This window comes from Rhinatrema bivittatum, chromosome 5, assembly GCF_901001135.1.
Source record: "Rhinatrema bivittatum chromosome 5, aRhiBiv1.1, whole genome shotgun sequence".
Classification (NCBI taxonomy): domain Eukaryota; kingdom Metazoa; phylum Chordata; class Amphibia; order Gymnophiona; family Rhinatrematidae; genus Rhinatrema; species Rhinatrema bivittatum.
In genome coordinates, this window is record NC_042619.1 from 257,531,087 (window position 1) to 257,545,576 (window position 14,490).

The following is a 14,490-nucleotide window of genomic DNA, read 5'->3' on the forward strand; positions in this document are numbered from 1 at the left end:
GAAGACAAATAAAAGTGACTTGAATAAGGAGCAATATCCTATGAGCTTTTATGGCTGGCAGCCCTGGGAAATAACTGAGCAGACAGGATGGATAATTTTAATCTTTATCTGTGAAATTTACATCATTCCAGTTTTGCAGATTGTTGAAAGTATGTTAATTGTATAGCATGGCCCCCGAGTCTTCCTTCTGAGATAGCCTGTATATGCCAAAATGGCTAACGCTTAATTAAAAAAATAAATAAAAACTACATGTAACCCCTGGGCTAACGAAAGTCCCCATGGAGTCGCAGAGTCACCTTTTCTTGTGAGGCTTCCTCTACTGTGTCTAAGTCCCTCTGAGTCGTGGGGGCAGAGTGGGAGAATATCTTCAAGGTTCTGAGCATTCTCAATTCGTGGTTAAATCTTTTGTATACAGCATGAATATCATGCTGGAAGCTTAAAGCGGTTTCCAACTATACTTTACAGATAACTGAGTGAAAGTTGATAGTAGTGTTCACTTACAACTTGTAACTCAACACAGTCTGGTACACTGTTGGTCTTTTCAATAAATCTGTGACTTTACAGCTTTAAGTTTATTTGTTCTTGCATTATTGCTCCTTTCCAGTTTTAGAGGCAATTTTAGAATTCTCTCCCAAAATCTAGTGGACAGAATTATTCAATCCAATTTAGATGACATAAATGTAAATCCCATTTGTCATACCTTTGTCCTGATGTATTAGAATTACTTCTTATCCAGTCTCCTTATTGTCCTTATTGCTACCTGGATGGTACCGTCACAGATGATATCATAGTGGTAAATAGGTGCCACTGATCTGCTCCTCTTCCCAGGAATGAACGGGAAAATCATTCCCTGCAGGATCTCTCTCAGTGAGAGACTCCACCTCCTTACAGATGTTACTTCTCTGAGTTCCTGGCAAGTCTCAGAGAATGAGGAGTAGCTGTCTATATAATACTTCCGTAAGCGGAGTCAGTGGTCTGTAGTGGTTGGCTCCCACAAGGTGACAATAGTGAAAGGAATGACCACTTACAGGAAATGGTGAATCCCTGGGCCGATGGCAGATGACAGCGCCCTCAGGAGGAGATCCTGAGAGGAACCACCGGCTAGGCTAGAATATGAGATAAACACAATAGTTCTTTATTAGACTGGAAGCTGGACCACCAGAGGTGGCAGTAGTGAGTCGCTATGTCCGGCAAGGCTGAAGTCCTTCTGATACTGGAATAATAATCTCTGGGTCACTGAGCTGTAGAGAGAGACCGGAAGTAGTGAGCAGACAGGGTATACTGGATACAAGATGGTACACTCACAATAGTAGATGTCTGCAATGGTCTCTATGCCACAGAGTCTTCAGTACATTCAGGAACAGGAGCCGTAGGTGAGCACTGGTTCCCACAAACAGTCTGTAATAAGAACTCACAATTGCTGTATAAGAAATGGCTTCTAGAGTAGAAGAGAGTCTGTATAAGATTCTAGGAACATGGGCCCTCATGGAGTGAGTACCGGTTCCTATCTGTAATCTTGCCAATGTAACTCTTGATCTCTGTACCTGTGATGACGTCTTGGATGGAAGAGAGTCTTCAGAGCAATAGGAATGTAGGCCCTCGTGGAGCGAGTACTGATTCCTATGTAACAGAACTCACTGTGTTCACGTCCGCGATCGCTTCCAGGAAACGAGGAGTCTTCCGAGCGTTCTGGCAATCTGAAATCAAGAAGAGAGAGCGGAGCCCCCGTGGAGCGGATACTCCTGGTAAGTTTGAACAGGCCAAGCAGTGGGGACGGGTTCCCTGGCTGACTCGGATCGTTGGTGCAAGTATCGTGGACTGCCAAAGCAAGTCCTGTCGCAATGAAAACACCTCAGACGGTCTTCAGGGTGAAGCGTGCTCTCCCCGGCTTTTGGGAAGGCTGCTCTTTTATTGTAAATGATCTCATAGTATTTGATATGATACATACGTCACATATTTTCCTGCTACAATGTTTTCCACCACAAGTGTTTATGCTGACCTTTTACTACGTGGGTGCAAGTGGGCAGTAGGTGCAAGCGGTCAGTCTTCAGGCAGGGAGGGGGGAGGTCATTAGCTGGTCATTTGTTCTAAACTATCTAGGTGTGAAAGGCACATAAATGCAAGTAGGTCATGAGCTGCTGCAAGAGCTTTGCACTAAATATGTTTCCTGCTGACTTCCTGTTAGCTGGGGGCTGTTCATATGCTGCGGTCGGAGCAAACATTTTCTTTACGCTACGAGTAGGTTTTAGACATGGGACAGATGTTGACCTTCTGAGGTGGCGTGCCATCTGTCAGGGAAGCCAAACACCCAACCCCCACAAAGTCCCGTTGGAGTTCCTTGCTAACTCGTTAGAGGTTAGCAAACAAAGACCTTTTAAAGTGCAAATGGATGACATCACTACGGGGGGACGTCCCCGGGGTTCTCGCCCTTGCTGGTACAAAGTCTGGAGCGGGCGTGCATGCCCTTACGTCATCGGGAACATGGTGGATCCATAGCAACAGGCCAGCCCGGGGGAACCGGGACCAAGAGGCGGAGAGAAGCCGCGGCTGCACTGTCCGTCAGACCCGAAGGGAGTCACATCCCAGGTAGAGAGGGTGGAGCGAGGGGCGAGAGGAGGCACGAACGCAACAATGGTGCAACCTCATCTTGAGTATTGGGTGTAGTTCTGGTCACCATATCTCAAAAAAGATATAGCAGAATTAGAAAAGACACAGAGAAGAGCGACCAAAATGATAAAGGGGATGGAACAATTCCCCTATGAGGAAAGGCTAAAGAGGTTAGGACTCTTCAGCTTAGAGAAGAGACAGCTGAGGGGAGATATGATAGAGGACTATAAAATAATGAGTGGAGTGGAACAAGTAAACAATCAATTGCTTACTCTTTTGAAAAGTACAAAGACCAGGGGTCAAACAATGAAATTACTAGGTGATACATTTAAAACTAATAAGAGAGAAAATGTTTTTTTTTTTTGTTTGTTTTTTAAATTCTTTATCAGTTTTTTTTAACAAAACTATTACAAGAAAATTCTTGTTCAAAATAGAAAAAAGAATTTTACAAATCAAATATCCAATATTTGTTAATTTATATAAATACTCTTCTTTTTTCAAGTAGTCCACAATACTATGATAAATACTGATGTAAGATTAGAAATTAATAGTACAATCACAAACATCTTAATAATCAGTAATTGTTAAAGCAGTGATTACAGCGGTTTACTAATTATATCAGGGTTGCCTGAATCATATATTGGAGGAGATGGACTCCCAAAACATTTATACCAAAGGTGATTTATCACTTAAAAATAAAGATAACTGAGAGGGAGTAAAAAAAAACCATACGATTCGCCTTTATATTTTACGTGGCATTTACATGGATATCTTAATAAGAATATTCCCCCAATCTGGTTAACCTTTGATCTTAATAACAAAAATTGTCTCCTTTTTTGTGTCTGTTTGGAGGCGTCTGGGTACACCCTAACTTTTAGATTAAAGAATTCAGCAAGACGATGCTTAAAAAATAGCCTTAATACCCAGTCTCTGTCTGGTTCCAAAACAAATGATACAATTAAAGTTGTTGGTTGTACCAATTCAATGACAGATGTCTCTAACACTTGTGAAATATCCAAATTTGTAAGTATTCTATCCATAGATTGTTTACCCTCTTGACCTTGGTCAGGTCCTTCTTGTTTTTTATATGGTTTTAAATAATATATTTTTGCAATTGGAGGAACCATTTCCTTAGAGACTTTAAGTACCTCCACCAAATATTTCTTAAACATGTCTTTAGGAGTCATATATGGCAACATAGGAAAATTTATAAATCTTAAGTTATTTTTCCTATTAGCATTTTCCAAATTTTCTATTTTCATTTGTAAAACCTTATTTTCAGTTATCATCATATCTTGTACTGATTTCCATTTAACACTTTCTAATTTTACTTTCTCCATTTCAATTCTTGTTACTTTCCTAGAATTTTCTAAATCAATTACCCTCTCCTGTATTTTATTTATTTTATTAACAATTGGATTTATCTGTGTAGCCATGGAAATACTCAGTCTCGAAATAGCTTCCCAGATAGTGTCCAATGTAACAGTCTCAGGTTTCATCAGAACTGGGGGCTCATATTCTTTTAGAGGAAAATCTTCATCACTAATTGGTTGTTGCTGCAATGGTAGGCCATTCCCTCCTGTAGATAGGCTTGCTGGTCTCTCAATGGGACTTATCTGCTTCTCTCTTCCAGTTTCTCCGGGATTAACTGGACCTGCTCGTGGGCTCACTTCAGCGCCTTCCACTTGTGAACTCTCTGACAATCTACCCTGGACCTTGGAGGACGCTGGATTAGCTGGTGGTTCCCTGTAAATCGGGGATAGAGATGTCGAGAGCTCTGGCAAGGGGGATGACTGAAAACTCTCATCCTCCATGGCCAAATGCGACCCATCCAATCAGGGCAGGTGCATCCCATTAGGCGAACTAGGCAGTCGCCTAGGGTGCCAACCATTAGGGGGTGCCCAAGAGCAGCCATGTGGGGTCACGAGCGGAGCATATCCCACTTGTGGCAGAGCGGAGTAGACCCTCAATAGGCCGTGAGAACACCCTTCCTGCTCGTGGCCCAGAGAAGCACACACTCGGTGGGCCACGAGTGGCACCTCAGCAAATGAGGTCAAGGTTGGGGCCAGGACTGGGGGGGGGGGGGGCAAGTGCAAGGTAGAATGTTCGCCTAGGGCACCTAATACGCTTGCACCGGCCCTGCATCCAATTTATAACTCCGCTGCACATGTGCATCCATTGGCCCGCGAATTGAGACTTCTGGGAGATTAGCAGAGTCTATCCTCTCCTTTGCTCTTCTTTTGCGGGAGGTGTGTGGCATTTTATCACAGTTATAGTAATAACAGGAAATAATGGTGCTTACACTGCTTCACAATTATTTTTAGATCAGCAAAACGAGGTGGAGGATACTTGAGGATAAATTAGTAGCCAAAATAAACAGCCTATCTGAGAAGAAATCAGTCTAATTCATCCCAATTCTGAAAGAGTACGGCAAAAAGTTAGTCAAAGCTGCACGCCCCTTAGGCACGCACGGCTTGGGCTGCGCGCTGCAGGGGTGGCAACGTTTAAGATCTCCTGTTGGCCCCTCCCTATGACATCATCAGGGAGCATAGCAAAGTCCCGTCGGGGCCGGATGCAATATCTCACCCCTGATATTGCTCTGCTGCAGGCGGTAAGGCTCCTTCCTCTTTCTCCTTGGGGTAAACCAAACAGGGGGGGTGACTTTTAAGATCTCCTGTCAGCCCCTCCATATGACATCATCAGGGAGTGCAGCAAAGTCCCGTCGGGGCCGGATGCAATATCTCACCCTCGGTATTGCTCTGCTGCAGGCGGTAAGGCTCCTTCCTCTTTCTCCTTGGGGTAAACCAAACAGGGGGGGTGACTTTTAAGATCTCCTGTTGGCCCCTCCCTATGTCATCATCAGGGAGCGCAGCAAAGTCCCATTGGGGCCAGATGCAATATCTCACCTCTGGTAATGCTCTGCTGCAGGCGGTAAGGCTCCTTCCTCTTTCTCCTCCAAATGTTTTGGGTTTTTTTACTTAATGCATAATTAAGCTCTGGAATTAATTGTCAGAAGATATGGTGAAAGCTATTTTTTTTTTTTAATTTTATTTTTCAAATTTTCAAAATCACAGCAAGTTTTAAGCTTACTTACAGAAAAAGAAAATGCAATTAATCTAAGCATCAAACCAATTACTGCAAGAATACTTGATAACATCTCATCAATTAGATACATTATTGCATTTCATCGTATGAAATATATAGCTATGGGGACAGAATTTTAAGGAAGTTCAAAAAAAAATAATCTAACATGCATTAATGGCTTTACGTAGATAAAGGTACTAATTTTATCTTTGTTCCATATTAGGGCTTAACTATGGAGGGAGCTATTACCCTCCTAGCGTTCAGAAAGGATTTTAACTGTTCAGGGTATTGGAAAGCATATATATCTTTCCCAGATCTAATAATACATTTACATGGGTACTTCAATACATAGGAAAAACCCAAAGCTAAAACTTGAGGTCTCATTACTAGAAATTCACGTCTCCTAGTTTGGGTTATAGGTGCATAATCAGGAAACACAGGAATATTTACCCCCTGAAACTGGTTCTGAATATTCTTGAAGTACCTTTTCATTATATCATTTAAATCTTTTTCTACAATGAAAGATACCATTAAAGTAACTGTTTCATAATATTCCATTGTTGAATCCTCTAGGAATCTAGTTAGATTCCCTTCATTAGTTTGCAAAACGTTCCTATTTTTATTCGATGTTGGTATATAATATAATTTATTCACTTGGGGGATTTCTCCCTCAGGAAATTTCAAGTTTTCAACAAAGTATTTTTTTAACGTTATGTACGGAAGTTCGCCAACAATTTTTGGGAAGTTGAGAAATCTCAAGTTTAAATGTCTAGAGTAATTTTCCATGTATTCCAACCTTCTAGAAATCGTGGTAACATCTTTTATAATCTTTACATTGCAATCCTGATTTTTCTTTACTTCAACCTCCATCAGAGCCAGCTTAGGTTTAATTTCTTCTATCTGGGTTTCGCATGATGTTACTTTCTGCTCAACAGTTTCCAAATTGTCCTGAAAGTTTCCAATCACATTCACTAACGCCGCCATAATATCCCATATTGCTTCTAAGGTGATTTTCTCTGGCTTAGAAGGCATTTGAAAACGGGGTCTTGCTGCAAACTCACCCGTCCTCAATACTGGTGATATTCCGGCCAGGCTACTCTCCCTCTCCGATGCAGAAGCAACGCCTCTCGATGTTTCAGCGTCCTCACTCCGGATCGGGGTAGAAACGGGGGGCATATCCTCAGCCTCTGCCCCTGCAGTTCCGGGGACCTCTGGTTCTTGCTCCGGCGTTTCATCATCCGCCGCCCTCTGACCTCCCTGCGCCGAGCTCAACAGTAGCACGTCATGTGCCTGCGTCTCAGCGGCCTCCGGGCGTGGGGGGAGAAGCAATCTCGGGTTTACGAGGAACAGGGGGGCTGAGAGTCACTTCTCCAGGAGAGACCAGCGCTTCCTCGGTGGATCCCTCAACGGAGTTCGCTCCCCCAACTTCCAGGACCTTCACAGACGCGTAGGTTGTAATCAAATGCTGTGCTGCCATAAGCTCTGTGTCTGAGGGATAGGTACGGAGCTTACCCTTTCTTTTCGCGGGCATTTTTTGCAGGAAAAAAAATTTCGAAACAGCGGAGCTCAGCGTACTAGCGTCTGTCTACGCCGCCATCTTGCCCTGGTGAAAGCTATTAGTGTATCTGCGTTTAAAAAAAAGTTTGGACAAGTTTCCGTAGGAAAAGTCCATAAACTTATTAAGATGGACTTGGGGAAATCCACTGCTTATTCCTGGAATAAGCAGCTTGGACTCTATCTACCCCTTGGGATCCTGCCAGCTATTTGTGACCTGGATTGGCCACTATTGGAAAAAGTTATACTGGCCTTGATGGACCTTTGGTCTGACCCAGTATGACAAGTCTTTTGTTCTTATTGTAACTCTGTTTTCTTGTGGCTTTCTGAGGGCCAAGCCCATGCCCAAGGCGCATTAAATTTCCAAGTGTCATTTGCTTTTTTGCAGGGTTTCCTGGTTGGCACCACAGCAGTGCATATATATATTTGTATTATAAGTGATATTTTTACCTCAGAAGACTGTACTTTGAATGAATATCTTTTTTCATCTAAAATCTATTATAAATGCATAATTTATAATTGTCTGTGGGGAGAATATAAGGTGGTGGGGTGCAAGGCTGTAAGATTCTCCTAGGGTACCTAATACCCGTGCACTGGCCTTGGACATTACTTTACAAACATTTACTAGTATTTCACAACTCATGGTGTCATGTTGTGTGCAATGAGTGAGGGCACAGTTTTTCACTTGGCCATAGGCATCAAACTGCATGGCTACGGACGGCTTTGTTAGTCAGGGGAGCAACTGCAAACTTGCATGCAGTACTGCCAATGCCCTGCCCACCATTTCCTGCGACTGCCTCTTTTTTTTTTTTGTTTTATTTGCTCACTTAGGGGTAGATTTTCAAACCGCGCGATTTGGCGTACTTTTGCTGGCGCATCAGGCGCAAGCAAAAGTACGCGGGATTTGAGTAGATACGCGCGTAGCCGCTAAAATCCTGGATCGGCGCGCGCAAGGCTATCAATTCTGTATAGCCGGCGCGCGCCGAGCCGCGCAGCCTACCCCTGTTCCCTCCGAGGCCGCTCCGAAATTGGAGCGGCCTCGGAGGGAACTTTCTTTTGCCCTCCCCTCACCTTCCCCTCCCTTCCCCTACCTAACCCACCCGCCCGGCCCTGTCTAAACCCCCCCCTTACCTTTGTCGGGGGATTTACGCCTCCCGGAGGGAGACGTAAATCCCCGCGCGCCAGTGGGCCGCTAGCGCGCTGGGATGCAACCTGGGGGCGGGTCCGGAGGGCGCGGCCACGCCCCCGGACCGCCCCGGGCCATAGCCATGCCCCCGGGCCCGCCCCCGGAACGCTCCCGACACGCCCCGAAAACGCCGCGTGGTTCGGGCCCGCCCCAGACACGCCCCCCTCAGAAAACCCCGGGACTTACGCGAGTCCCGGGGCTCTGTGTGCGCCGGTAGGCCTATGTAAAATAGGCTCACCGGCGTGCAGGGCCCTGCTCGCCTAAATCCGCCCAGATTTGGGCGGATTTAGGCGAGCAGGGCTCTTAAAATCCGCCCCTTAGCCTCTGTCACATTCGGCACTCTTTTGACTGCAGTCCGCGTTGTTTGGTACGGTTCCGGGTCCATAACCTGATAGCAGAGAGTTAGCAGAAATGCAAGTGACAAGCAGAACCTGTAAAGCACATGGAACATCTTTAATAGTGTGCACCAAAAGATGGCGGCAGAGCAACGTCCTGCTTCTCGTGCAGAGGGTAAAGGAAGTAGCCCGCCTTTTCTTTTGAACTTTAAGCAGCATAACACTGGCAAACACGCAGTTTCAGTACAACACTAGCTGAGAAGAGCTGCTGTAATACAGACTAGATTAAAAATACATGTCTAACAAGAGGGATCAAGCTTGTCTTGTCTCAGTGTGAGGGTTGTCCTTATGGTGTCAACAGAGGTCCTTGAAGAACAAGGCACAGGCGTTCGATGTTAGTTTGATTGAGAGGTATGATTCTGTTAAGGCGGGGGGTTATAGCAGGTCATTTACTATTTCAAGCAGTCTTTTGGTTAGGTTTCAAGCTTGTTCAGTGCAGTGCGAGAAGTATCTTTTTTTTGGCCTTGAAGGCCTCGCAGCAGATTGTCATAAGCATAAGAACATTGAGTTCTGCCTTCCTCGTGGAATATTGGGTGCCATTTCCTCTCTAGTCTACGCCCTTGTCGTTTTAGAGCTTGAACTTCTTCGGAGTACCAGAGAAAGCATTTGTGAGGAGGGCACAGGACTGTTTTTGTGGAGCTATTTTCTACAGGGCTTTTGCTAAGTTTGCATTCCATACCTTTACCTTGTCTGTTATTGATGCAAGTTTTTTATCCATTGGAAGGAAATCCAGCTCAGTTAACAGGTTTTGTTTTTTGGTTTTTTTTTGGGGGGGAGGGTGTCTGGTATTTATTATTTTGAACCTTTTTCAAGGATCTTGTCTTATCCACCTGTTTACAATTACTGCATCATGAGAGAATATTAATGAGTGGTTGGTCCACGAGACTGATGTTATTTAAATACCATCCATGTAATGTTCTTTATTTTCCTCTCCAGTGAAAAAAAAAATAAGTTTCAGTATGTGTCCCTTCTCATGTGTACGAGTTTTAATAGCCTGAATGAGACCTAATGACATTAGAGTGGTGAGGAAATCAGTTGCGTGCTATAAAAGGTTTTCTATATTTAGGTTGTCACTCATAATCCCTAGGCTGGGGATCTTAGCTTAAGATCTGTGATTTGATCTAGTAGCTTTTGAATGGATGATGTGGCATTTCAAGGGGATTGGTAGGCCACCAGCAGCCTTGTTAGGGTTTCACCTCCTAACTGTGATGGATCGTTGTGAATTTCTTGTTGACTGACCTGACTTTTACTAGGCTATGGGTCCATATGCCAGGCGTGAGAGGTTCTCTTGTGTGTAACTGGGTGGAAGCCGTGACTGTGCGATGTGGATTGTTGGTGACTTTTGTTTTATTTTTATGTTTTAGTTGTTCCTTTGCGTTTTATGTATTATATTTTATTTTTTTATTTTAATTGTACATCTCTTTGAGAGTTTAAAACATTTTAAACCACAAAGTGATTTATAAATGTTCTTAAATAAATAGTGTTGCTATGTAGTTGATGTTCTTCTTTGTTCTTGGTTTTTGTTTTGCCTTTTCTGCGGTCCAGGGTGGCTATTGTTTCCTCTTCCCTAAATAACTGGATCCTGAAAGTGAATTGGTTATGTAACTCAAAACACATTTTGAGTTGGTGTTAGGTGTCGCAGTTAGAAGGCCTTACTGGTTGACTGAGGGCGAAATCAGAATAGATTGAGTGAGATTTATAACACAGTCTGTGCATCTAAGTGATTTTTCTGTACATGAGAATGGAAGCGTATTTGGAACATTTAAAGGGATTCTCTGAGGGTGAGGTGAGAGCAGAACAATCAGTAATGCAAATTCTTTTAACCCACTTGAAGCATTTTGAGGTGAGATGCAAGGGTGGTCCCACACGTTGTCCTTCCTATCAGTACAGAGTTGCCAACTTATGAAAATGCTTTTACTAGCAGTCTTTCTGATTTTCACTGACAACCTAGCCTTTTTTTTTTTTTTTTTTTTTACCAACAGACATTTTACCATTGCCATTTTGAGCACAGGTGGACTTATGCCAATATTCACCCCTTCCTGCACAGAGACATAGTTCTTGACTCCTGAGTCCTGCAGAACCTGAGTCTCTGGCACCGGAGACACATACCCATCATAATGCACCTTTAATAATGACATAAGATTATTTTTACAGACATACCATGTTTTTTGTTCTTTCTAAAAAAAGAAATTTGTCAGAAAAATTGACAGTTGGCAGCCCTGCATCAGTAACTCTTTACACAATCCACAAAGGTATAATTGGAGTTTTTTTTTCAGTCCTCTAAGTCGGAATTGATAATTTGATTTATTCAGTTACCTAGTGGTTCCAGAGATAGGGATTAAGAGGGGTGAAAGCAGAGAGAGGAGGGGCAGGGTAGAAGAAAATGAAAGCCAGCAATAATGAAAGCCCAGGAGAAGATGTGGTAAGCAAATCAGGGTTAGTGTGAGGACTTTCTTTGGGACATGAAAATTAATAAGAGCTGCTACACTGTCATCATTAGTCTTATGCTGTTTAGATAAGATAGGTCCCGTACCATTGGTGATTGTGGCAATAACTCTGTTACCTTACCCTACATAACACTGGTATCTATACCGCAGGTGATCATGGTGTTCCTGATGAGCGTTGGATCGGTTGTGATTTACTTTTTCATCTCCAGGTTGTAAGTAGCACTTGTCTTTACTAGACCTTGTGACTATCAATGTGTTTCCAGCACATTGTTTCCAATGAATTGTATGGGACCAAAGGATATACCAAACTATAATATTTCAATCATTTCTCATCCTCTGCTGAGCTTCGAGCTCCAGCTATTATCTAGTGAATCTGGATCTCCTACAGGCCTGGGCTAAGAGTGCTAGGCTAAGAGTGCAAGGAATGTTATGGAGGTAGCACTCACTGCTCCTGTGAGGGTTGGGTTAAGTTGGGTTGGGTTGGGTTGGGTTCCCCACCCCTCCCCTGGTTGGATCTATTCCTGGAGGTTTCATCACATGGCATGAGGTCTTTAAGGATTTGGCTATTAAAATGTGTCAGTTCAGCAGTTCGCTTCACTAGTAGAGAAGCACTAGTATGGATCAGGCTTTCTATGTGCACACAAAGTCCAAGCACACTACAGAAAGAAAATGATAGTGAAAAATCACTAGTAATACCAGACACTTTAGATTTACAGGGCTGCTGGGATTTATATCATATTTTAACACATTTTTAAGTGGTGTGCATTTGTTGCTTAGTCTATGTTTCATCCAGTTATTTAAAGAGAGCTAAAAGGAAATGGAATATCACAGAATGACCAAGTCAGCCACGATGTAGTCATTAAGCTGAAAAATAATTAAAGAACTTATTTTACAAAGACTGAGTCACTCCTGTAACTGAGGGTTAGTGCTCAACTTATGAATTCCTCCTTAACATTTGACACTGCAAACAACGGCTGGATTATAGCCTCTAGGAATATAATAAAGCAAGGAGATGCTTATTACAAAGATAAATCTCATTCCCATATTTTAGGAATTCCCTGTAAGTTTTCTTCAGGATGGCTTGCAGCATTGTCCTGGAATTAATGTTTAGTTCCTGGAGAATTCACGACGATCCTATTTGGTTGGCAAACCTAGCAGCTAGGGAGAGGGGCATTAATGTAGAGTAACTGGCACTAAGGAGGCACGCCTAGCTGTCACCTGCTGCCAGTTTAAGGATAGCACTGTAATGACACTCGGGAGCCACTGTTTATTTGCAGTACTAGGATACATAAGGAGAACCCCAAGCCATCCACTTACCATAACATGCGCTAACCGCAGATCTGCCACAACACAACCTAGCACAGCCACACATCATGGGTGCGTGCTTGGGAAATAAGTGACTTCCACATAATCTAGAGCTGACCGTATGTCCTAGTTTTACTGAGACTGTCACAATTTCTGCCTTTATGTAATCCTCTTTCCGTCGGGGGTCACCATCGGAGGCCGTGGGGATGGTGAATGAACCTTCTGCAGCCCTGGAAGAGGAAAAAAAATCACTTAAACAGAGTTTACCAATCGAGGACCAAAAAACTCTAGGAGGCCTGAGGGGAGACTTGCACAAAAACCAAGGTCCACCCCAAACAGTAGTTTCAAAGCAAACAAAATGTATTTTCGAGTCCAAATAATTCAAAAGTAAAAGAAAAAAAGAAAAAAAATCCACTGCTCTAAATTCAGCAATAGTCCAATCCCACAGGGATAAACAAAGGAAAAGTGGAAAGAATACAGTCACTTACAGTCTCTACTGAGTACAAGTTCCCAACGTAGAATTGACTTCAGATGCTGACTCTTAACCCAAGGTTGTCAGGCTAAAGCTCCCAGTTTCTGATCCCGGAGGGCTTCCCCAGCTGGCAGAGGCTCTCTCTCTCTCTCTCTCTTCTGAGGTCTAATCCCTCTGGTTGGCTCTTCCAGCAACTCCAAAACTTCTCAGCTTACAGCAGGGCTTCTCAAACCTTTAGCCAATGTGACCACATTTTAGAACTTGAAAATTCACAAGACCCCAGAGGAAGTCCAAAACACATTGGCAAGATGCAGTCCCCCTCCAACAATCACTACCCGCTCACCCTGCCTGCGTTGCAGCTGATCTCCTCTCTCACCCTCCAGAGGATTTCCTTTCTTAGCTTTCTCCTCTCCAGGAGACACCCCCCCTCTCTCAAACTCTTCCCCTCCAGCTGATCCCCTCTTACATCCCCCCCTGCTGCTCTCACCTCCCCAGCCCATCTCCCTCTCTTACCCCCCTTCAGCCTTTTTTGTATCCCTCTTGTTGGATCCTCTCATGCTCAACCCTTCTTATGACACCCAACTGATTCTGGCATCCCTTCCCTATCTCCCCATCCCCATTTCCTCTTCATGCTCATTCACCATCCCCCCTCTCGCCTTCCAGCTGCACCTCCTCCCCTTCACCCTCCCTGCTGATTCTTTTTTTTAACTTTTTATTTACAGAAACATTTGGCATGAACAAAGTTACATAAAATTGCATGTGTGAGCAAAGTGGGAGCAGGGTCAGAGTCTGTAAAATAAATGTACAATAATTCAAACCATTTTCCCCAAGACATAATTTTCAATGTAACTGCCCCACAGCCGATCGTATTTAAACCTTTCACCCTCCAACATATATTGAAGAAGTACAATATCTGCAATGTCTTTACCCCTCTGCTGATTCTGTCACCCTCCAATTCGTTTCTTACATCCTCCAGCCATTCTGTCAGTCTCCCTTTTCCACCCTCCACAAACAATCCCTCTCCAGCTGGTATAAACCTCAAACCCCCTCCTACACCTGATCCTTCCCTTCAGCCCTTCCTCCAAACATACCCCTGGCCAGGGTCAGCAGTTATCATTTTCCTTTGAGCCCCAGGCCAAACATAGATGGCAACTACTGGGAAGAGAGGGCTTACAGATGACAGGGCAATATATTTCTTTTGTGTAGGTGGGTGAGGAGAGAGAAGCAGTGGCAATCTCCATCGGCATGTGTACACTCAGTCCCTCCCTCCTCTCCTCCCATGGCTGGTCCCAAACCTGATGTTGACCTGCAAGTATCAGCAGGGTCACATTTACATTTATCTACCTGGCCATTATGTTTTCCCAGTGGCACAGGAGAGATAAAGAGACTCCATTTTAATAAATTGCTCTGTGCAAACTGTGCTATAGAGTCTCTGTTTTG

General features: G+C 43.8%; 1 protein-coding gene across 1 annotated transcript in view; it reads left to right on the forward strand.

Annotated features, from left to right (window-relative positions):
• The window catches only part of LOC115092424 (calcium-activated potassium channel subunit alpha-1-like), a 315,025-nt gene that overhangs the window by 40,512 nt on the left and 260,023 nt on the right, over positions 1 to 14,490 (forward strand). Inside the window, exon 3 of the mRNA XM_029603258.1 lies at positions 11,424 to 11,485. Within this exon, the coding sequence (XP_029459118.1) occupies positions 11,424 to 11,485 (62 nt within the window). The remainder of the gene's footprint in view (positions 1 to 11,423; positions 11,486 to 14,490) is intronic.